Source organism: Paramisgurnus dabryanus, chromosome 18, assembly GCF_030506205.2.
Source record: "Paramisgurnus dabryanus chromosome 18, PD_genome_1.1, whole genome shotgun sequence".
In the NCBI taxonomy this organism is placed as follows: Eukaryota; Metazoa; Chordata; class Actinopteri; order Cypriniformes; family Cobitidae; genus Paramisgurnus; species Paramisgurnus dabryanus.
In genome coordinates this window covers 11,159,533-11,184,327 of record NC_133354.1, presented here as the reverse complement: position 1 = coordinate 11,184,327, position 24,795 = coordinate 11,159,533, and the positions used below count along the sequence as shown (strand labels likewise).

General features: G+C 37.5%; 1 protein-coding gene across 1 annotated transcript; it reads right to left on the bottom strand.

Moving 5' to 3' along the window:
- Positions 1–5,843: 5,843 nt before the first annotated feature.
- On the bottom strand, positions 5,844–24,795 carry fam169ab (family with sequence similarity 169 member Ab). The gene is made up of 13 exons (XM_065244163.1): positions 24,649–24,795; positions 18,381–18,517; positions 17,973–18,072; positions 17,806–17,891; positions 15,722–15,893; positions 14,845–15,024; positions 13,131–13,253; positions 12,906–13,015; positions 12,586–12,628; positions 12,388–12,496; positions 10,732–10,897; positions 10,284–10,457; positions 5,844–8,655 (listed from the first exon to the last, which is right to left on the bottom strand). The coding sequence occupies exons 2-13, from the start codon at positions 18,513–18,515 to the stop codon at positions 7,744–7,746; spliced, it is 2,310 nt and encodes a 769-aa protein (XP_065100235.1). The 5' UTR covers positions 18,516–18,517; positions 24,649–24,795; the 3' UTR covers positions 5,844–7,743.

Genomic DNA, 24,795 nt, shown 5'->3' with positions numbered 1-24,795 from the left:
AGCCCTAATAAAAGGTTAAAATTGTTAGTTGGGTAACCAAAAATGGTTCTTCTATGGCAATGCTGCCAAGAACGCTTTTAACACAATAATGTTTTAATTCAGCTATAAAAAATATTTAGTTTTAAACATTTTAATGAAGTAAAATACTAAAACTGTTACCAAAACAAAGCAAAAAGTCTCCCCCCCTCATTTATATTTGTATAACGTATTAGGCCACAGTGAACTTCATAGCAAGTTCTTAGTTGAATGTGTTGTGAGAATTTACAGATCAATTCCTATAAATTCTTAGAATGCTTTATAGATATTTTCAATTTGAAGACATGAAATACAAATTAAAATGATCAATTGAAAAATGATTACTAAGGTTGAATGATAACTTTATACCGTAAACACACTTAAGGAATCTCATGTAGTGCGTCTGATGGCTTCTATCACAACAAACGCAAATTTCGCATCCATATGCCTTAACATGTTCTCAAGGTTACGGCTCATATTAGCCATGCATTAACACCCCCACCATCTCAGTGGGCTCAGGTGGGCCTGTGGAGGACCACGCAGGCCCCAATTTTCCCCATGACTGGTTTTAACATAAAGGGTAATGTGAGAGGAGCAGGCACGGGTTCCTCCAGCCCATCTCCTCCCCCAGGGGGAGACTCTGAGCCGGGCTAGATCTTGTGTGCAGCCCCTCCTGTGGTGTAGAACGTGGTCCTCACTACCACCATAGCATTACTTCTTGCCATATCCCTCTATTATTTACTTCTCTTTCTTGTATCTGTTTGTTCCCTGGAGCCCGCCGGCACCATCTTTCTTCCTCCGAGGTAGATCTGAGGTCTTTATCTCAGGGAGGTGAGAAAGGAAGGGGGACCACATTAACAGCACAGCGGCAAGGAGCTCAGGGACTAAAAATGTGTCTATATACACATGCACTTATACGAAACCGAGGTTTGACCAGAGCTTCACGGGCACACTTGTATATCTCGAAAAATCTTTACGGTTTTATTACCCAAATATATCCGTTGTCTTACTTCTGCACATACACTTGAGCGCGCACACACACACACAGCAAAGTCCATTATCACACAGGCCTTTCTGTAATGGATTTCCTTGTTTTGCTTCAGTGAGAGAGGAGAAGAGAAGGCGGAGGGAAGTGATGCCTTCTGTTGTTGTTATAAATCACCTGCTTGTTCTCGCACCTCGCACTCCGTCCCATGCTATCCCACAATGCCCCTCTTCACCCGGCATGAAATAAACCCCCCAGCACGTCTCTCTTTCACCGCACACAGTCTCACAGTGTCCCTCCATCATGCCGCTTCTCTCTCTCTCTCTTTACTTTTTCTGCTTTTCCCATCAGTCTTTCATTATTTGTGTCTGCCTTAAGTTTTCTACAAGCAGAGATTTCAGTAATATTTCAGTATTTTCTTTTGATTGCTGATTAGTCAAAGGTCATGTTTAAACATGTTCAGGCATAATGGTGTCTGCTTTCATTCATCGATTGGAGAAAACTTAAGCATGGCATGTATGATTAGCTGATGCTTTTTCCTGAATGCACCATGAAACTATGTTGAGTATTCTTCGGTTTCAAATGTGATTTCCATTTGTACAAAATCTAAAATGTGATTGGTTGTTTCCAACCAATGGTCGGGTAAAATATGGAAAAATTTCACTTAACCTTTGCTGGGTTGTTTTAACCCACGATAGGGTGATACAGTATATGAAAATTGCCTAGGTTAATTTAAAGCTACGGATTCGTTTTTCTACAGTTTATCCAACCATGGGTTGAAACAACCCAGCATTATTTTAATGCATCATAAATCTGGTTATTTTGTATTATGTCCATTGGGTATATGCTAGTTATGCAAAATTTTCTACAATGCAAATTAGATTTTAAAATCTGATAATTTATTTATACAAGTTAATTAAATAATGATAGATGAAAATAAATGTTTTTGTCAGGGGTTTAAAAACTGTTACTATACCGTATCTATCTATCTATCTATCTATCTATCCTATCTGTCTATCTGTCGATCAATCTTTATATCTATTCATCCATCTATCCAAGCATATATCCATCCAAGCATCTATTTATCCATCTGTCCATCTAAGCATCTGTCTGTCTGTCTGCCTGTCTGTCTATCTATGCACATGTCTGTCTATCTATCTGTCTGTCTATCTATTCATCCATCTATCCAAGTATCTATCCATCCAAGCACCTATCTATCCATCCGTCCATTTAAGCGTCTGTCTGTCTGTCTGTCTGTCTGTCTGTGCATCTATCTATCTATCTATCTATCTATCTATCTATCTATCTATCTATCTATCTATCTATCTATCTATCTATCTATCTGTCTATCAATCAATCCATCCATCCATCCATCCATCCATCCATCCATCCACTCTATCTATCTAAGCATCTATCTGTCTGTCTGTCTATCTATGAATCTGTCTGTCTGTCCGTCTGTCTATCTATGAATCTGTTTGTCTGTCTGTCTGTCTATCAATCCATCCATCCATCTATTCATCCATCCAAGCATCCATCTATCCACTCTATCTATCTGTCTGTCTGTCTGTCTATCTATCTATGCATTTGTATGTATGTCTGTCTGTCTGTCTGTCTGTCTGTCTATCTTTCTATTCATCCATACATCCAAGTATCTATCCATTCAAGCATATATCCATCAAAGCATCTATCTATCTATCCGTCCATCTAAGCATCTGTCTGTTTGCCTGTTTATCTACGCACATATCTGTCTATCTGTCTGTCTGTCTGTCTGTCTGTCTGTCTGTCTATCTATCTATTCATCCATCCAAGTATCTATCCATGCATCCATCCATCTCTATCTATCTATTCATCCATCCATCCAAGTATCTATCCATGCATCCATCCATCTATCCATCCATCTAATCTAATCTATCTTTGCATCCATTTATCCATCCATCTAAGCATGTCTGTCCAAGCATCTGTCTTTCAAAGCATATATCCATTTATCTACCCATACATCCATCCATACATCCATCCATACATCTATCCATCCATCTATCCAAGCATATGTCTGTCCAAGCATCTATCCATCCATCCATCCATCCATCCATCCATCCATCCATCCATCCATCCATCCATCCATCCATCCATCTATCCATCCATCTATCTGTCTATTCATCCATCTATCTGTCTATTCATCCATCTATCTGTCTATTCATCCATCTATCTATCTATCCATCCATCTAATCTATCTTTGCATCCATCCATCCATCCAAGCATCTGTCTTTCAAAGCATCTATCTGTCTGTCTGTCTGTCTGTTCATCCATCCAAGTATCTATCCAAGCATCCATCTATCCATCCATCTAATCTATCTTTTTCATCCATTCATCCATCCATCTAAGCATGTCTGTCCAGGCATTCAAAGCATATATCCATCTATCTATCCATTCATTTATCCATCCATCCATCCATCCATCTATCCAAGCATATGTCTGTCCAAGCATCTATCTATCTATCTATCCATCCATCCATCCATCCATCCATCCATCCATGTCTGTCCAAGCATCTGTCATCCATCTAAGCATGTCTGTCCAAGCATCTGTCTTTCAAAGCATATATCTGTCTGTCTGTCTGTCTGTCTGTCTGTCTGTCTGTCCAAGCATCTGTCTTTCCAAGCATCTGTCTGTCCAAGCATCCGTCTGTCCAAGCATCCATCCATCCATCCATCCATCTATTATGTTCATGCTGATGCAAAACAAAGGACATTAATGTATTTAAGATATGTCAGTGCAATTGTTTTCAGTTTGGATCAGCTCTTACATTTATTTTAGTCTAGGACTAGTCTAATCCCTGTCGGGGAAACCGCCCCTATGTTTTTCCAGTTACTTTCTCTAGAGGTTTAACCATTTTTACACAGTTGCCTTTTAACTTCCCCTTTTCCCCACAGAAGTCTTAATTCTTCTCAAGCCCAGCCAGAGCATTCAGAATCCGTTATAACCTCTCACCTCCACCTGCTCGAACCTCCTGCTTTGTCACCTCTCCTATCACCTCCTGCAATCTGCCTCCCCTCTCCTTTCCTGCACACTTCCACACGCTCAGTCTCTCCCCGCTGTAGCCTGGGGCTGGGAAATCCTATTAGCCTTTACCATGGGAGAGAGCAGGAGACACATCATTAATTACACACACAAACCCACTCCAGACAGTGCCAAGCTTAATCAGCCAGGACCATAAAACACACACACGCAAGCACACACGCACGCACACACACACACGCACACTTGCAGATAACTATATACTAGACACAGTTAAAAATAAAGGTGCTACATGATGCCAAGAAAGAATGGCTGAATGGTTCAACAAAGAACATTTAGTAGTACCTTTATTTTTAAGAGCATTTACATTACAAATGTACATATACAGAATGTCCTTATGCTTGGTTTCAAATGAATTTTTCCTCAAATTTTGCCCATCTACCTTTCAGAAATTAACTGTGTTTTGGGATGTGTTATCTACGAAATATCCTGTAAGCAATTCAATTTTCAAAATATAAAGGTTGCACAAAAATAGTCAGTGAAATACCAAAATTCAAATGATGGGGAAATTGCATCAAATTTGCCAAAATAGATAAAAGCATATGGACCCAGGCAGGGTACGTCAGAGGAGAAAGCCAGCTGGGCAGCTTTTGTTAAAAAACACAAGAGAGTACAGGCACACTCTCAAACACCTTACTTATCAAATGATTAACACCAAAAAATCATTCCTTCCTTTAGCAATACAAAATTACCCCTCTCATGTGTGTATATACTCACAAACGTCCAATAAAGTTTCAAGCATCTCACAGCAGGTCTGCCCCCTAGAGAAATATTACAAGGATAAGGAAAATCAGTTCCATATCTCAGAAGACAAAAACTGAACACTATGGGCCTGTTTCCCTAACAGGGCATATCTTAGTCTCAGACTAAAATACATTTTTGAGCTGCCTTAATTTAAAAACATCTTGCACTGACATAATATAACAGTTTTTTGGTAAGATTTGTTTGAAAAAACTCTTAAATGTCTTAATATAACGAAGGCCTAGTCCTGGAATAATCTAAACCCTGTCCGAGAAAGCAATCCTGTAAACATAGCGCAGGTTCTCATAGAGAGGAGCAATGCAATAAACACGTTTTGCGAGACAATATCTTAATGAACCATTGTGACACTTAAATTTTTGAAAAAAGTTTTTTTATCAGCTAAATATGGTTTTATAAAGAACATGTAACATCCACAGAAATTTTCCGTAGCCAATAAAGTTTTTTGTAGGGAACCGTTTTCAAAAGTCAGCAACAACATAAACGGCTTTTGTGGAACAAACGCAACTTCCGGTAGACTTCCACGTATAATAAATAATAATAGTCACTTTAGAGTAGTTTATTTTTGATAACAAGCGAAAGAAATTAAATTAAATTATCTTTAGTCATATATCACATGTGTATCAACTAACGTTACCACACTGAGCTAAAGCTACTGTGTAAAATTACTGTAACAGTTATACAATGTTTGCCAATTCTTGCCTGGCTGCCAAACAGCTCCACACATCGGATATCCATGCTCGACGTCTCCTCATCGTCTTTAGCAAACCGAAACATTTTATTTTCGAAAGATATTTGTTTTAGAGATTAGTTTAGCCAGACCGATAAATCAACACATACCCAAAGCTAACTTTGGTTCCAGGCGCGTAACCGCAGTAACGCGCGTGCGTCCAATGAAACCGTCTAAATATTAAATTGGGACCCAAAAATGGTTCTTGGCTTTACTGTGCGCTATTTTTAGTGTATCTCCATAAAAAAACAAAGTGAGAAAAAATGAAAAGAACACAAGGGATTTTCAAAGAAGGTATTTATTAACTACAGAAAAAAAAAATCACAGTTTGCAAAAACAATTTCAGGACATTATTGCTTGAACAACTAAAATAAGACTTTGAAATCGTTCACAGATTAACTCGTGATGACTTTGGCATCAAATGATGGGAGAAACGTTCCGTGAAGCTCCAGAAAATTAGATTTATGTTTTTTACCCATATATTTTTATCTTAAGCAACTAACCGACCTCAGGTGCCTGAACACCTACTGCAGCAACAGCTTTTGCAAAATCCCACAGCGACCTCATGTGGTCATTCATAGAGTGCAGCCCACAGACAAGGAGAAACGAGCTTTTGCATAAATCAGAACACTTATTATATGAAATGTAAACACTAAAATAGTATGCAAATATTGTTTATTTTTTTAACAAAGATTTAACATGAAACAAGTGTGGGTTCAGATCTTAACAAAAAAAAGAACACAGAAAAAAGGTCAGTGGAGGTTATGACGGTCATAAAAACTTTAGACACTAAAAACACCACCCAAAAAGTAGAAAAAAGCAACTTAAAGCAATAATCTCTATCATCAAACATTAGTTTTGCACTTAAAGTGTCATCTAGTCAGTGTAATTTAAAATAAAACAATAAGAGATCTATATATTTAATATAATTTGTGTGTATAATACAGCATGTATGTGTTATCATAAAGATAGCAAATAAAGCTATATGTAAACTTTATATTTAGACCAAAGCATTTAAAGAAAGTAAGAGCATATATGTGTGCATTTACACACATCTATGCATTCACAGCATTTTGAAGAAAAAGTGTACATATTAGAAAACAAAACACTTAAAAAAGCCAAAATAATTAATTAGGTGCACTATAAAGGTCAAAGCTAGTTGAACTTGTGGAATGTTTTTTTTTCTTCTTTTTTTAAGCATTGCTGTGTGAGGTAACATTTAACAAAAGCCCTAAAAGTGAAATATTTTTTAATGTATTCCACAATTGTAAAAACTCAATCCACATCACATCTTAACATACGATCTTTACATTTTAAGTCAGTTTTTGAAAGTGTGCAAGCTAAGCTGCTTTTAACAGCAGTGTTAAAATGTTAGTATTAAATTCACCAAAAACTAAAAGTCTGTCATTGTTTAACCAATTTTTATGTAATTTTTCATAGCGACCACACGTGTAATGCACTGACAAAAAACAAAACAAGTGTCAACAAGCCATGTAACATCTTTAAAGAGTCGGACTAGTTTGTGAATAAATTAGTTTGATTCCTAAATTCATACAGTTTGATTTGGGAACCAAATCAAACATCATAAACTGGCTCAAACGAATGATTCATTCACTGATCAAGTTCTTAATTCAACTCACCCATTGATTCAAACACTTTTTTGAGGTAACAGTTCTTAAAACTTTCAAACTCTTCCTCACAAATCTATTGCATGGCTTCCCTTTTGTAAATGCAGTCACTATGAACATCATCACATTGTATGGTTTTCAAAATTGTATGTTTTTTGGTTAATAAACAATGACAGAATTTTGAATTTGTGGGCACCCTGACCCTTTAAGTTGCAACCAGTCAATGTGTATCAAAAGCAAATGTGAGTCAAAGGATAAAAGTAAGAACAATTAAAAGTTCACAGTTACAATTTAGAGTAGTCAGCATATTAAAGACTCTTTTTAACTTTATCTTTTAGTAATAAAATTACCCTCATGAAATCTAAATCAAAAGACAACCAATATTGTCTATACACTGCCCGGTATAAACTTTATATATAAAACATCTACACTCTCTAGTACAGATCTAAGTATATAACCGTGTAGTGCATATTTAAAATGTAAAAGAAAACTGTGTTGTTCGTATAGAGACAGACTGTGTAGTGTAATGGAGTACCAGAGAGAGAAGTATGAACTCAGTTTTTGCTGTGTCTCTTTACTTTTGGTCTGGGCGTGGACTGTATTACTTTGCTTTTCCTCCTCAACACCCTCCTGTCAACCACCGGTGGCTCTTCCTCTTCTTCAGAGTTGTGTTCGGCAGCCTCGTCTTCCTCAGTGCTCCCCTTCTCCTCTTCTGTGCTTGAGAGTTTCTCCTCCTCCTCTTTTTCTTCCTCCAGCTCCTCTTCTACCTCTTTGACAACAGCTTTGCCCAATTTACCGGATGTGCGTTTGGGAGTTGGAGGTACAGGCTTGCTCCTGCCCCCTCTGAGAATTCGAACATCAGGAGACTCGTTTGAGCTTTTCACCTCTTCCTTCTCATCTTCCGTGGTGGTTGTATTATCTTCATTTATCTTCTCAAGCTCAACTGTACCATCTTTTGTGCTATTTTCTGTGACAGTCTGGCTCTCTTGGTCCAAAATTTGCTTATCTTGGTTAACGGTTGACTCCTCGGTCTCCATGATGGCCTCCTCTCCTAGTCTTGCTTCAATAGGAGCATTGGAGGCTTCTTCCACTGAAGCATCTGGCTGAGGGTGTGATGGATCTCCCACTGCCACACAGTTTTGGTCAGAACGCACATTTTCATCTTCTCCCTGGTCAGCTAGGAGAGCTGGGACCTCAGAAGTCATCTCAGAGGTTTCTGGGGGCTGATTTACGTCCTTAGTATCCTCAGTTGAAGGAGTTACTTCCTCTTCCTGTTCTTCCTCAACTCCAAGAATTAGTTTCTCCTCAACTTCTTTTTGTTCCTCTTCTTCCTCAAATGCTTCCTCTTTTTGTGCCTCTTCTTCCTTTAATGCTTCCTGTTTCCCTTCAAAAACAGGCACTTGGTCAGTCTGCTCTGACTCTGCAGCAGGCTCCTCAGACTCATCTGGAATATCTACAACATTCTCCTGCAAAAAAGAAAAGAAAAAAAAAGAAAAGTGAATTAACTCATTCCCCACCAGCCTTTTTTGTGATTTTCAAAAAATGCTTTCCAGGAAAATTTCTCCAATAAAAGAACAAACCATCTGCTTACAAAAAAGTTTCATCCCATCTTTATTGGTTCACTTTTTATAACTTCTCAAATATGGGTAGGTCTTTTTAAAAAATAAAAAATTTTGAGCAAGCCCTGAGATAATTGCATTTAATTTGTTAGAGATTCAGATTGCTGATCAAAACATGCACAGAGTTTACAATGTTGTTGAATTACTTGATGCTTCAGTTTTTAATAAATTGGGCAAGAGCGGCATCTAGTGGATAATAGCGGAATTATAGATTACCGTAAAAACTCGCCAGGGAAGCGTCATTGGCAGGGAAACATTTTCTTTTAATTTACGAGATAACTCATCAATGGCGGGGAAAGAGTTAATTATACTTTGGTTCAGAGAGATAATAACTTGTTTGGTTAATCAGTTCCTCCAGAAAAACGTGATTATGCGATCGCATGATTTAACACATAATCAGCCAGTCCGCATATTTTTGTAGGACAAACTGCAGATTTCCGTGCGCAAAATATGCGGGGCAAAAATCATATATCTTAGCAGAAAGTTGAAAAATGTTGCATTTACCTCACACAAGCACAGCCATGTCCCATTGCCATGGAAACATTATAAAGTGACTTGATTATGTGATGTGAACATCGTTGAAAAGCTGCAAAAGCTCTGCTAAAATTGCATAAATATACCACATATACCACATATTCCATCAAATTTTTTAAGAAAACGTGCTGCAAGATCAATGATTTTTGCCCGCAACAGTAAAAAAAAACTAATTCGACAAATTTTAGGTCACTTGGTGCCATAAATAACTAACAGCGTGTATGAAAAACATTGCGAACAGGTCTGCTTAAATCACGCCACGGCACAGCAACTTAAAGGGGGCATTTTGAAAGACTTTTTAAATATGAAAAAAAACCTTGGTATCCTTAGAGTAAGTATGTGAAGTTTTAATATTTATTATAAATTTATTATGTATGTGTGAGCAAAAAAAGTGCAGCATTTGGGCGTGTCCTTTTAAAATGCAAATGAGGTGATCTCTGCACTAAATGGCAGTGCCGTGGTTGGATATTGCAGATTAAGGGGCGATATTATCCCCTTATGACATCACAAGGGGAGCCAGATTTCAATAAACTATTTTTTACATGTTTGCAGAGAATGGTTTAACAAAACTAAGTTACTTGGTTGTTCTTCTTCACATTTTCTAGGTTGATAGAAGCACTGGGGACCCAATTATAGCACTAAAGCAGGGGTGAGGAACCCTGGTCCTGGAGGGCCACTGTCCTGCAAAGTTTAGTTCCAACCCTAATTAAACACACCTGAAAATCTAAATAAAGTCATCAGGATTACTTGGAAATGAAATTCAGGTGTGTTTGATTAGGGTTGGAACTAAACTCTGCAGGACAGTGGCCCTCCAGGACCCAGAGTTCCCCACTCCTGCACTAAAGCATGGGAAAGTCTGAATTTTATGATATGTCCCCTTTAACGCCATATCATGTAATCTTAATTGTAAACGTGTAAACATTTGTAACAAAATAGCACACCTTTTCCACAGGAGTCTCCTGTGATTGGCTCTCTTCCCCTAGCTCCATCTCTTCAGCAGTACCATTTTTAATGAGAGGTTGTAGAGAGCACTCCTCACCGCTTTGGACATCCTCTGCTGTGTCTGTTGACCCCGCCTCCTTCTCTGCCTGGCTGTCACTCAATTCTCCATTGATCTTCACAAAGAGAGAGATGTAAAAAAATCCTGTAGTGTATATTTGAGGCATGTGCACAAATGCAAATACACCAAAAACAATTTGCCTATGGGTCTCTTGCACACAATTTAGCAACTGTTTTATAAACCACATAAACATACGCCAGCAACGATAAACAAATTTACCCTGGCAAACATCAACCACTCGTTGGTCCTGTTACTAAAGCAAAAATAAATACCCTGTGTAACAGATGTGTAACAGTGTTGTGTTTAGCAGGGTCAAACAGTGCCCTCACCGTATTTCCATGCTCTGGCTCTGTATGAAGAGCCTCGGTAGACTCCGCCACATCCAACTGGATTGAGGTTGTTTCTTCCTCTTGTTCTCCTTCCGTCTCTTCATCCGGCTCTTTAGCGTTTGGTACGACAGCATCAGGTTCTACCTCAACCTCTTCTTTAGTCAATCTAAAGCCAAATTACAAGACAAACTAGAAAAATGAAACATTTTCTTTATGAAGCCATGATGTTGTAGCCTGGCTCTGCCCTCCTACGTGCTTCCGCTTAATTTTCATTTCGCTTCAGTACTACGTCTGGGACTGTTGTGTGGAGTTTCGTTTTCTTCTGCAAAAATCTGCAGGTCCAATCAGCGAACAGAGGGGAGTGGCTTAGAACGATGACGTTGAGGTCGTGCGTCAGTTTGAGTTGTAGTTCAGTAATGGCAGCGGAGAAAGACGTGAGAAAAGCTATTCGGTCCGTTGTTACAAAACTGCCGAATATACAGAAGTTAAAGCCGGAGCAAGAACCAGGTTTGCTAAGTTTTGTTGGTCTTATCATTCGGGCTTGTTGTTTCGGGCCGGTTTCGGCGCATGATATACGTCGCGACCACACGTTAGCGATTGGCTTTGGCAGATCCTGAGTGACTCTGGGCAGATCCAATAGTTTTAAAACTTCAACAAAGGACCCTCCTTAATGGAAGTAATGCTTTGCAATGGAGCGTGGCCAGACTCTCTGTACAAATGAAATGAATGTACGAGAGTCTGGTTGGACCAGGCTAATGATGTTGTGCACTGATACAAATTCGTTGCCAGAGGTGATTACTAAGTAGTCAACAATCTACCCTTAAGCTTCTATGAAATTCTGGTCCCTAGATATGACTCAAGTGCCTCTTTCGAATTATTTTTTACCTTACAAAGCACTCCTTAAAAAGTGTGTGTGTAGACTTTAGCGGCATCTAGAATTTGCAGATTGCGAATTGAACCAATGACTCGGCTTACGTTCGACAGCTCAACCCTCCCTTTCGAAACGCATAGAGAAGCTACGGTAGCCGGCACAAGACAAATATTTTGTCATCCGAGATAGGGCTGCAACAAACGATTACTTTGATAATCGATTAATCTATTGATCATTATAACAATTAATCGACTAATAATAGAGTATTTTGATGACTAATCGGAAGTTTTGAACGATTATTCGGCTTTTTCAATTAATTAAAGCATTAAGTTATACATATTCTAAGTGAGACAATGTAGTAATGAAACACTCTGTAGAGCAGTGCTTTTAGGGCTACCGAAGAAACATGGTGGTGTAAAACAGCGACTTCCATGCAAGAGTATGTTGATAAAAATGGCTAACAGTAAGGTAATAAAAACGTAATGGCCTTTAGACACCACTGAAAATGTAGTTATGTATATTATATTGCATTTCTGCCAAGAGATCTCCTACAAATTACACAGTGCACTTTTAATATACACAGCTTTACGTAAACTAAACATCCTATCTGTACATAATATTAACAGATTATATTCAAAAACTTGAGCTCCTCTGCTGCATTACCATCTCATGCAATGTATTACATGCATTTTGTATATACACGACACAAAATAGTAAAAACGTATTACTGTAACCTTAAGATCAACTTCAAAGGCATCACTTATACTGTAAGTGCTTTTAAAGACCTGTTGATTTTTTCAGGTCGGTTCTCATCGGCGTCCTCTTCCCGCTGTCGTTTCTTTTGTCTGTGCTGGCTGCTCTGCGAGCGTGTGGATACGGGCAAGTCAAGGGTTTCTAAAGGGAGAAAAAAAATGAACATAGAAATGGCATGAAAGTACACTTAAACTGGCGAATGCGTGCTTACAGTGTAGACCAAAACAAACCTTCTACTGCCTTCAGATGTTTTTTGATCGTCACCACGTCTTCCTGAAAAAATGAAATAAAAACAATTTGTTGTACTCAGTCAAGGTTAGTAGATTCTTTAAGTACCTATGCAGAAAGACATTTTTAACATTAAGAGAAAAAGATGCAAAAACATGTTATGATGAATCTACTATAACCTTTTATGAACTTGCAACACTATATTTATATCTACATTCAAAACAACACAGCTCAAAAGGTTTGAGCTTAAAGAAATTTTATCAAGTAAAATTCACTTACTAAACTATTTTTAGAGGCTACTATAATAATAAAAAAAATCTACCGTGATATCCAGGGAGCTCTCCTCATTCATCTCCTCCTCATTCATCTCCACCTCATTCACAACTAATTCTCCATTTGTGTTGTCCTCTGCTGGCCATGAGCTGTTACCGTCTTCATAAAAGCCAAGACAAACAATAAATTAGACCGATACCATTAACTGTTAGAGCCAAATATTTTACATGAAACTATCAAGGTCATTGTTTTCAGCAGAAGTACAAAAGCTTACATTTTAGTTTAACAGAGGCAAGTTTGTTCGCCACTTTTACTTTCTGATAGGGACCTCCAACTCCTTCCACCTCCCACAGCAGGTCCACATCTGCTGGGTATCTGCTCAGATACTGACTGCATACTGGGACAGAAGGATTACGGACAAAAACTCATGCACATACAATAGTTTTTGGACACTTAAAGGGATAGTTCACAAAAAAAAATTTACACACACTCATGTTGTAACTAACCTTAATAAATTAATTTGTTCTAATAAACATGAAGGAAGATTTTTTGAGAAAAGTTTGTTACCAAAACGTTTATGAGCCCCATTCACCGTGCACATCAGCTATCGCCAAAGACTAAAAACACTGCTAACTTTAGATTTCATTACAACTTTGTGGTTTGTTAAATGTAAATGAGCAGCAAAAATATGTTGTGTGTAAAGTGTGTTGTTGAGCCAACGTACACATGAATGTGTGCATAAGGATAACACCACCTCCACCTTAATTTGAGCCAGGAAAAACCCTGATTACTAGGGGTGTAACGATTCTCCAAATCCTCGATTCAATTACATTTCCGATTTTAAGGTCACGGATCGATTCGATTCTCAATTTTCACTTTTTTTTAAAGAACAGGTTGCTATGCCACTAGACTTTTATGAAATATAATATCTGACCTTGAACCCAGAGATACACTGCCATGTTAGTTGTGCTGCCAGTGGAAAAATATGATACACGCACATACCTGATAAAACAAAACTTCCTGTCATATGAACATTCCCGTCAGTACTTTGCACCCTAAAACACACTTTTATTACCGTCAGACGAGATTGTGAGACTATACCCAAATAAGTCATGTTTAAATGCTGTTTTTATAACTCTTAAGCAACTGAAATAAGTTGTTCTGAAATGGATCTCAGTTCAGGGAAACGACCGGTCCTGTCACAGACGCCGCTCTGCTGTGCATGCACGCGTGCTCTGATTAAGTTCAGCTGAAGGCGCTTGCTGTTTTTTGTTTCCCATGTAAAGAGCAGCTCGCGTGGTGTCTCCTGCATCTGCCATGCTATCTTTTGACTGGCTGTATCTAGCTAAGTTAGAGGAGGTTGACTCGCAGCACTCAACACGTGTTTTTTTTTTCACTTGGCAAGCCTACCGGACGTGACATGGGGGCGTGGCAGCATCGACGATTCCATTTTTTAATTCGAAGTTCGAGGTTGTGACTTAATTTCTATCGATTTCGATTTAAAATCGAAATCGTGACGCCCTTACTGATTACACACCTCAAGTGAGTTCAAATACTACCCAAAAAGGTGTTAAACATATCTGATCTTAAATGTACTTTAATGAAGCCATATTAAATATCTCGATAACACATCGCTGTGTTATCGTGACTGTACTTGTTTATGTTGTGTGCGTTAAACGTGCAGTGATGTAGAAAATAATTTCCCCTCTGGGGACAAAAGCAGTTAAAAGTTATATGTAACCAGAACCAAAAACACTGCAGGGTAAACTGTAGCTCCTGCATTACAACACGCTTCATATATATTAGAGGTTCTCATTTTGAAAGCACATGACTGTAGATTAAGTCTCAAAACAGGTTCTTTACGCTGTGTGGTGCTAGTCTGATATTTGCTTACAACATTAGTTACCACTTTTAAAATGGTTCTTTCCTTGTAAAGCTTACGTGTACACCTTGCACACTAAATGGTTAAACAAACAACAGTTTCTCACCCTTTTGCATGGCCTGAGTTAAAGGGTATTTCAGGCCCAGTTCTTCTTCGTTAAAAGAGTCCACAAAATCCTCCAACATCTGCAACCCATGACCATTACCACGGTGACTCTTCCGGACAAATATGGAGTCCATGACGGGAAGAAGGTAGCACTGGCTCACAAAGCTATTGCACAAGTTACCTGTAGATGAGGAAAGTAGAACGTATACTCTCATTCCGGCGTAATAATCAAAGACTTTGCTGCCGTACCATGGCTGCAGGAGGCGCAATGATATTACTCAGTGCCTGAAAATAGTACCCTGCTATTTAAAAAGTTACCAAGGGGCGCTGCGTAATATCATTGTACTTGCTGCAGCCATGGAACGACAGCATAGTCTTTGATTATTATGCCAGAATGAGAGTATAGTTCCTAGTCATATCGGCATTGAAAATCACAACTTTAAATTTTCTGTCGGCCTTCATACACGATGTAACTACAGAAGAGTCGAGTTTTAAATAGGAACAATATTAAAACTCTTTGGTACTTTTTGAGCGCAATGCTAATGGTCTAATCAGATTCAATGGATTATGCTAAGCTATGCTAAAAGTGGTACCGCCAGACCCGGAGATCGGCTGAATGGATTTCAAAACGTAAAAATCAAATGTTTAACTCTAGTGGAATGAAAAATGAGCGTCCCTTTAACATTTTGGTTGTGCTTTTGGGAAAAACATTTGCATGGATTGCACATTGAAGGGTGTTAACCCAAAACCTTTCAGTTACAAGCCCAGGTTTTTAAACGCACTACTTTACTCCACTAGATTACCCCAATCTTGGAGCCTGCAGTGTTGCCTGCTTACATATGTGAGAGCTTTCAGACTTTCTTAGGAGAAGGACAGACCTTTAGATTTGACTGAATAGAAGCCCACTGCTTCCCCATTCTTCCACAGGATCTTAGCATGGTCATCTTCTCCATGGCAAAGAAATGGCACCTCGTTCGAACCAATCTCCACCGTCCGGTAAATAATACGGTTCAGGACATACAACACAATCCTCTCGCCCACAGATCTCACCTAACCAGCAAATAAAAAAAATAATTCACAAAATCAGTTTTGGGGAGTTTCTTTACCAGCTGTCCAACGCAATACAGCTCATACAAAAGTAAAGTTATGAAAATAAAATTCCTTCAGAGGAAATCCAGTCTGTTTCACAGGATATTAAAACACATGCGTTCTGTTAGACTGCATAGCAATGTTGAATGAACAAAATCTGCTCCTTTTTTTAGGAGGATCAAAGAAGATAAGTGCATTGTGTGTTCTTGAGTGAACGAGAGAGAGGAAAAAACAGACGTCTGTTCTTCGCTAAAAACATTTCATGACCTTGTTCTGCAGAACTGTGTATGCAAATCTGGAAATGCAAGACAAAGACGCCACTTTGATCCACTGATCAAACTTCTTCCTATTTCCTTCGGTGAAAACACACCAGGATGTACCATTTCCTTCATAAAACCATCAGCAGTTTCTAGAAGACTCTTAATGGATTCTGCAAACAAACCGGTATTTCTGAATGGCCTGAGGCTGAGATTAAACAGATTTGAAGCGAAAGAATTTGATGAACGCATAATACGTGCCGAGAGCATTCGGTTAATATCATTCTCATTTTGACGGAGGTAGCTTTTAGCGGCTTTTGCATCTGGGCTTCTCATATGTATATACAAAGTATTTTGATATAAACACAAGATTACTGTCAGTGTGCTCCAAAACATGCTTCAAGTTAACTTTAAATTTAAGTTAAAAACTTCAGCTAGACACAGAAATAGACGGTTTCATCGGCCGCACGTGATACACGTCTGGATCCGAACCTTACTTCCGGTTTCGTTTTTTTTATGGTCTGACTAGTTACTAAACTGATCTCTTGAACGAATGCCTCGTCGAAAATAACAAATGTTTTGGTTTCCTAGGTAATCTATGTGTTGTTTTTTTGCTTGTTATATAAATAAACTACGTTTTAAGAACTTTGTTGTTATTTATTCTTAACGGAGTTTACCGGAAGTTACGTGCGGACCGCGACAGCCGCTTGTTTATGTTGTTACTGCTGAAACCGTCTATATATAAAATGTGAACCTGTGGTATTTATATATGGCAACACTTTTATCATAAATGGCCATGGATAATAATGAACTAATACCCAAATTAATTCTTACTTAAACATGACCCTTTTGATGAGTTAAGACATGTACTAACTATTAACAAATGAAGAGTCATCATCAAGTACAACATGACTCAACACATGAATTCATTGTTAAAGGTCTCGTAGCATGAAAATATGACTTTTCCATGTTTAAGTGCTATAATTGTGTACCCAGTGCTTCTATCTACATAGAAAACATGAAAAAGATCAATTCAGTAACTTAGTTTTCGTAAACTATTCTCTGCAAGCATGTGAAAAAATCATTAAAATTTGGCTCCCCTTATGATGTCATAAGGGTATCTTATTATAATAATGCCACCCCTAATCTGCACTATCCAACCACGGCACTGCCATTTAGTGAAGAGAGAAATAAAAAAAACTGACAGCACAATTGAGTTTCAATGTCAACAAACCACCATCACTGTGATCAGTGTTTGCATTTCATCAGCTCATTTGCATTTTAAAGGACACACCCAAAACGGCACATTTTTGCTCGCACCTACAAAGTGGAAATTTTAACATGCTATAATAAATTATCTCAGTGGTATTTTAAGCTAAACAGACTTATCTTACATCTTAAAAAAGTTCTGTGACATGGCACCTTTAAAGAATACATAAACTAACAACTAACAAACAAGTCATGTTGTACTCTTCATTAGTTAATGGTTAGTACATGCCTTAACTTATCATTGGGTAATATTTAAATAAGAATTAATTTAGGTATTCGTTCATTATTAGTTCGGACCCTTATTATAAAGTTTAACCAAATATACTGTATTAATATTGAAAGATTACCTTTACAAGGCCTTCTCTTGCAGGATCTGAAGTTCTGAGAATATCTTCAACATTGTACCACTCATCAGCCAAAAACAAAGCCACAGCTAAAAAAGGAATCAAAGTGAAAAATAACATTGTCACCTATGAGCTATAGTTATAAACAGATAACAGAGAATTAAAATTACCTGTGAACTGGTCCTCAGGAGCAAACAGAGCCAGAACTTTGTGTCTGAGGTTGGCACCATAAAGAGGAACAAAGCCAACATTTGCAGGAGTGATCTGAATCTACAAGAGCCAGAATAAAAAAAAAAACACATCACCATTAATGGTCCTTTTTTCCAAACAAAAAGAGGTTTTGCAGTAATCTTGGTTTTCACAATCTGAAAGCTCATAAATTGGCTTAATGAAATGCTTTATATTTAATTACATCAACAGGAAACAAATAAGTATGCCTAATTTAAAATTAGAAACATTTTGACTTTGTGAGGTTTTCACAAATATAACTGCTAAAATCTCTGTATGCAGGACATCAGGATCTATGCTGTGTGTGTTTGTGAATAGAGATGCTGTTTTATCTATGTTCTGTGTGTTACCTTTCTTGCGCTAGGAAGAGTAACGTATTGTGTATGATCCGGGTTGCTGTAAAGTAGTTTGTTCATGTATGTCTGGGCTGAACTTTCCAAGTCTTCATGTATCCCAGACACCAACACATCTACAGGGAACTCCATCCCTACAAGGATTAGGTGTCACAAAAAAGTGCAAGGTTAAACATAGAATGGAAAACGTTTCAGTCACAGGTATACTTCCTTAAAGGAGTAGTCCACTCTATAGATGGGGCCCATTGACTTACCATAGTATTTTTTTCCTACTATAAAAAGTCAATAGAACCCATCATTAAAGTGGACTACTGCTTTAATGCTTAATTTTAATGCCAAACCATATCAGAGCCTGGCTTCCAGGTTAGCAAAACAAAGCATACCATGGTGGTACTCTGGCGAAAAAACAAGAGGAAAAACTGATTCTCATGCCAAACAAAAAGTTAACACTACAAAAGAGGCGAACACATCCAAAAACTAAATGGGCTCAGATGCAGGACATAAAAATAATAAATCATACACAAAAAATATGGTACAACATCGATGCCACTGGCATAGTAAAGAATTAAAATAAAAATACATCCTAATATACTATTTAGGTATCCATATGCATTAACATGTACTAATACACACTTACACACCAAAGGAAATGTAAAATCATGAATCGGACCATAGGGGCCCTTTAAGATTTTATAATTTAGGACTTTTGTTCAAGTTGTATTGGAATATGTGACTTTAATGGATGTCATTTTTTTGTATTATATGGCATGCTTACTTTTTAGGGATGCTAAACAATTAATCGCGATTAATCGTTAGCAGAATAAAAGTTTTTGTTTACATCACATATGTGTGTAAACTGTGTATAATAAATATTTATTTATATATATATATATATATATATATATATATATATATATATATATATATATATATATATATATATATATATATATATATATATATATATATATATATATATATATATATATATATATATATATATATATATATATATATATATATATATATATATATATATATATATATAAATATGAACACATTCATGTATAATTTTAAGAATGTATATATTAAGTATTTATATTTATATTTATATATACATATATACATAAATATACAAATGTATATACCAACATGATCTCACAAAGTTCAGTGGGATAGTCACGGAATTTTGTGCTAATTTTTCCGTGGCATTCTCACAAATCTACGCATTTTTCCGTGGCCCTGCTACGGACTGTCTTTTTCCGTGGCATTCTCACAGATTGGTTCCTCAACTGCTTTTTCCTATTTTCAAACCATTTTCGCTTTGGTTTAGGGTTAGATTTGGTGTTTGCGTTAGTATGTCACTTTAACTATTGGTTTATACTATTTTTTCTGATTTATTCTTTTATATTTTCTAAACTTTAAACAATTGTCGCCTGGTGTTGGGGTTAGAGTTGGGTTTGGGTAGGGATGTCATTTCATGTAAATCTACCCTAAACCGAAGCGAAAATGGTAAGAAAATTGGACAAAACAGTTGAGTAACCAATCCGTGAGAATGCCACGGAAAAAGACAGTCCGTAGGAGGGCCACGGAAAAATGCGGAGATCCGTGAGAATGCCACGGAAAAATGAGCACAAAATTCCGTGACTATGCCACGGATAGGGATGCTCCGATCAGGATTTTTGCAGCCGATACCGATCACCGATTTGTAATCTTCGTGATCGGCCGATACCGATTCCGATTTTTTTTAAAGCTGATATGCAAGCTCTTTGATGACTGTAACTGTTACATTTTTTTCTAGATGATAAAATAATACCACAGATATTGCCTTTGTTATTTTTCTTGCAGTAATTAAGTATATTATTGTTTTAATAGAGACTAAAATAAATAAGCACAACAAATATTTATTCTGCAAAGAGAAATTTAATATGGCGTTAAAAAGGCTTAGGTCTCCTAAAAGTACTGAAAATAAAACACTTCACAGTCTGTACTGTATTAATTAAATATACACGCATTCGTATGAAGTATAAAAGTTCTTTAGTCAAGAGCAGAGAGTGATTTTATTGAGAGATGAATTAGGTTACTGCAGCTTTAAGACATGAGAGGGAGAGATCGCTCTGTTCACGTGCACTGATGACAGGCTGCTGTGTGTGGGCGGCGGCTGAACGCAGACAAGCAGCTGTGAGGAAAATAAAAGTTTAAACGCTCAAAACTTTAAAACGAATGCAAATAATAAACTTTTGGCATGAGGATGCAATTGTCCGTGATAGATATGTGTTGTATACCCTGTATACGCCTCGCGCTGTTGACCGGAGCACGTCCTCATAGAAAATACGCATATCTCTGTAAAGGCAAAGAGAGACATACAAATCTGCACGTCGCACATGAAAAAATGCTCGAGCTACGTAAAAAATGTCTTTAATTGCAGCCGCATTCAGGATCCTTTTGATGACAAAAGTAAACAGAAAGATCGGTTTATGAGATCGGCAGATTTAGCGAGCACCGATCGAGTCATTTAATGCCATTATCGGCCGATACCGATCGGCGGCCGATCGATCGGAGCATCCCTAGCCACGGAAATTCGTGAGATCAGGGTATATACACATGTAAACGTTTCTAAAACATATACATGCATGTGTGCACATTTATATACAAAGTTATTATACACCGTTCACACACATATATGATGTAAACAAAAACTTTTATTCTGCTAACGATTAATCGCGATTAATCGTTAAGCATCCCTAGTACTTTTACTCCAGTATATTTTTGTACAGAAAATTCAATAGATTGGGCTGTTTGTATGTGTACATGGCTTTAAGTTTCCACTAATTAGATATTGAGGTCAAGGTTTCATTAAAACTCTTGATGCTGACACACTACTGAGAAAACAACTCTCAAGTGAAGTGAAGTAGTTTTAACCCTATAATGAAAAACTCTACAAAACAAAAAGAGACACATTTGATTATTACAAGACATGAGATAAATGTATATTCACTGTTCAACAGTGCAGACACTATTCTGACTGTCAGACATTTGGCAGCTGTTCAACTTTAGCTGGCCTCAATGAATTCACTAGTCAACAGCTATCTGTGTCAAGCTGACAATCAGACCGAACACTAACACACACACGTGAGTAAAAAAATGCAATACACATTTAACATTGAATACTGAAACTTTTTGTAGTGTAGTGCTGTACAACCCATTAATGTGCTGTAACACTGTTGTTTTCTCAATTTTAAACACACTGTTTGCAACTTTGCTATGAAGTCCAGCATTCCAAAACACCAGTGGTCTCCTTCAGGTCAAAAGGACAGCAACCCCCCATTCTCTCTACAATCCTGATCTCCTAGGCCGCCATGCTTTACCAAGGGCATTTGAAGCTATTCTTGTCACCGGTGTATTAGCACACAAGCAGAGAAGATAAGAAAGCCAATTATCACCATGTATCTGCTGGTGTTTTTAATGCCTTACCACTGCATTTGAACATGGAGTCAGGAAAATCTGAGTTCATGATTAAGATTTTCCCCATAATCGAGCGGCTCTGGTAAATGAAGGGCTTTCCATACATTTAATTTGGGTGTTAAGTGACTAATAGGCTCACTTGACAGTGTAAACACATTACCTCTATAAAAACATTGTAACTAAACCAATGGCACATGTTTAGATGGGGGGATCAATTTACCTTAACAATGATAGGTGGGTGAACAGTTTCCAAACAATCATTATCTATGCACAATTGCTTTAAATTATCAGTTTTTGTTAATTCCAGAGACACAAAAGAAAAACTCACTTTAAAAGAAACACGCCCACATTTTGGGAATTTAGCTTATTCACTGTATCCCACAGAGTTAGATAAGTCCTTACATACCGTTCTCATCTCTGTGCATGCTGTAACTACGTATGACGCAGCCCCCGCTAGCTTAGGTTAGCATAAAGACTGGAAGTGAATGGCTCCAGCTAGCAAAGTGACAAAATAACGCAAACATTTTCCTATTTATGTGTTTTGTTTTGTACAGTCACACCGTGTACAAATAACAAGGTCATATGAGACACAGCCATCATTTAACAGTACTGGGAACTATATTCTCAGAAGGCGAAGCACTGCTACTTGGGTGGAGTGATTTTCTCGCAGCACCCGAGATGCACCCTGGTAAGGAGCAGAGAGTTTGGTCAAAGTTGTGCAAATCACTCCGCCCAAGTAGCAGTGCTTCGCAGTGCTTACATTCTTTATATAACCAACATATATGTTTCATATTTCTGAGAAAAGAAAGCATGACTTTCGAAAGTAAAAGCCATGTTTTAATGTTGCATAAAACTTAGCAGACATTTTAACAATGCAAACACAATTGCACACGCACACATATCCTGTGTGCCAGATACTATACTGTCCGCATCGACCATTTGACCATGCATAAAATTTGGAAGCATTACAGTTAAATCTGTCATTTATTGCAAGCTATTGCGATATGCATGTCGTGATATGCACATTTACGGTATTCTTGTGATTTTGGTATATTGCACAGCCCTATTATGCCTGTGGGTAATGTATGTGTGTAATGTATGTGTGTGCCATGTATGTGTGACACAACTTACATAACCAGTGAACTAATTCAATGCCCTGCCCTCATACACACAGCCAGTAATGCCAACTAGAATTAGCAGTCAAGCACAAAATGAAAATCCTGAAATCTGGAGGCATTTGTTTGCTCCCTATCCCAAACCCAGATAATGAATAATAAATAACCCAAGATAATAAACACTAATGTTGACTCAGGACAATTATGGCCAAAGGCTTCAAGGCAATACATATTTCACAAGTACCTACGTGCAATTCAACTTGCCATAAATTTTGTGCCCAAACTTAATGGAATTATATAGTTTTCGTCTCTATGGATGTCTTCACACATTGTTTGAGTGTTTTATCTCGACCAGAATTCAAAGCAAACAAATAAACCGAATTCAAATGCCTGTCTGATCTCTGCATTAAAAACTCTTGTGTTAAGATTTGGGAAGATTTCACATTCAAAATGTAAAAGAAGAAAACTCAAAGCAGATTTAAAGTTAATTATTATGAGTACCATATAGCAAGTTCTGAGACTCTCATTTACGTAAAAACTAGGAGGGTGTGTGTGTGTGAAACATTGTACATTTTTGAAAAGGGGGGAGATGTTCAAATTCTTGTGCTGGATTAAACTGGTTTGGTCCAAGAAACAACCAGAACGCAAACTACACCACATTCATTTGTCATTCAAAGACAAGTTGATTTGACATAAACTTTGTTTTACAGTTTTAGAAAATGCTGTTTAAATACACAACAGCATTAACATCAATAAAAGTATAGTTACTAGTTCTACCCCACATTATCTGTATAATGCAAGGTCTCAATTTCATAACTCAAATATCTCATACTTTCAAAACACACCTCCCCTGTCAATGTTCTTATCCAAATGGAACAACATGTTCTCCTTCAATGGGGAGGATATCTTGGCTACTACATTAAGTTCAAAAAGTATAAACTAATAAATTAATAAAAAGTTCAAAACTAAGGGTTCCATTGTGTGAGCTCTTTACCATTATAAAGACTGCATTTTTGCTCTGTCAAGAAATTTAAAACAGTCCAAAGAGCTTTAACACTGAGGGGGTGTGTCAGAAAATTTGTCTCCACCAAGAAGCTTCACAAACATATACATCCAAATTTCAACGAAATACAATGGTGAAACTTTATTTTCTTTAGAAAAAAAATAGACTAAAGATAATAGTCTAAAGACGTTTAGCTCATTTTCTGTCAAACTGAAATTGTTTGTCCGTTAAAATCAAACATGCATTTCTGTCAGATCTCTATGTAACGCAGACACGCGAGAATTCGAGAGAATCCCCAAAACCAAATCAGTTAAACCAGCATAAACACGTTAAGTCCAAACAGGTCAACATGTGAAACAGATAACTGCATCAGTTAGTTAAATAGCCTTACAGAAACGAGAAAGTTATGAGTTTGGTGAAGCTATCGAGTGCGCGCACGCTCATATTTGACCCAATATTTGGTGCGCCTCACCTGAATCCGTTCACATTTTAATCGTTCATAGACATTATCGTAAAGTCAATCTATAAAAAATACAATAAACTAAATGCAAACGCGGAAACATCGGTGGTTAATTCATATCTAATATTAAAACACAAATAAATAAGATGGGCCGTGGCAGTTCGCGTTTACATCACGCAGGAACAAACTATCGAGCATATAGCAACAAAACTGCTGACTTACCTTCACCCTGCTGACCAAATTATTTTGTCTGTCTTATACTTTGGGTTAAGTGGTTTATTTTCATTTAAAAGCCAGTCTGGACGCGGAATGCCAGCTTGTTGTCAGTGGCGTGTGGTCGGGGACGCGCTCTGCGCACGCACGCGTTGA

Coding starts and splice junctions, on each gene's coding strand:
- fam169ab (XM_065244163.1), bottom strand. CDS start 18,515: ATGGAGTTCCCTGTAGATGTGTTGGTGTCTGGGATACATGAAGACTTG. Junction 13,016..13,130: donor TGCCTCTGTTAAACTAAAAT/GTAAGCTTTTGT, acceptor GCTTTTATGAAG/ACGGTAACAGCTCATGGCCA. Junction 10,898..12,387: donor CGACCTGAAAAAATCAACAG/GTCTTTAAAAGC, acceptor ATTTGGCTTTAG/ATTGACTAAAGAAGAGGTTG.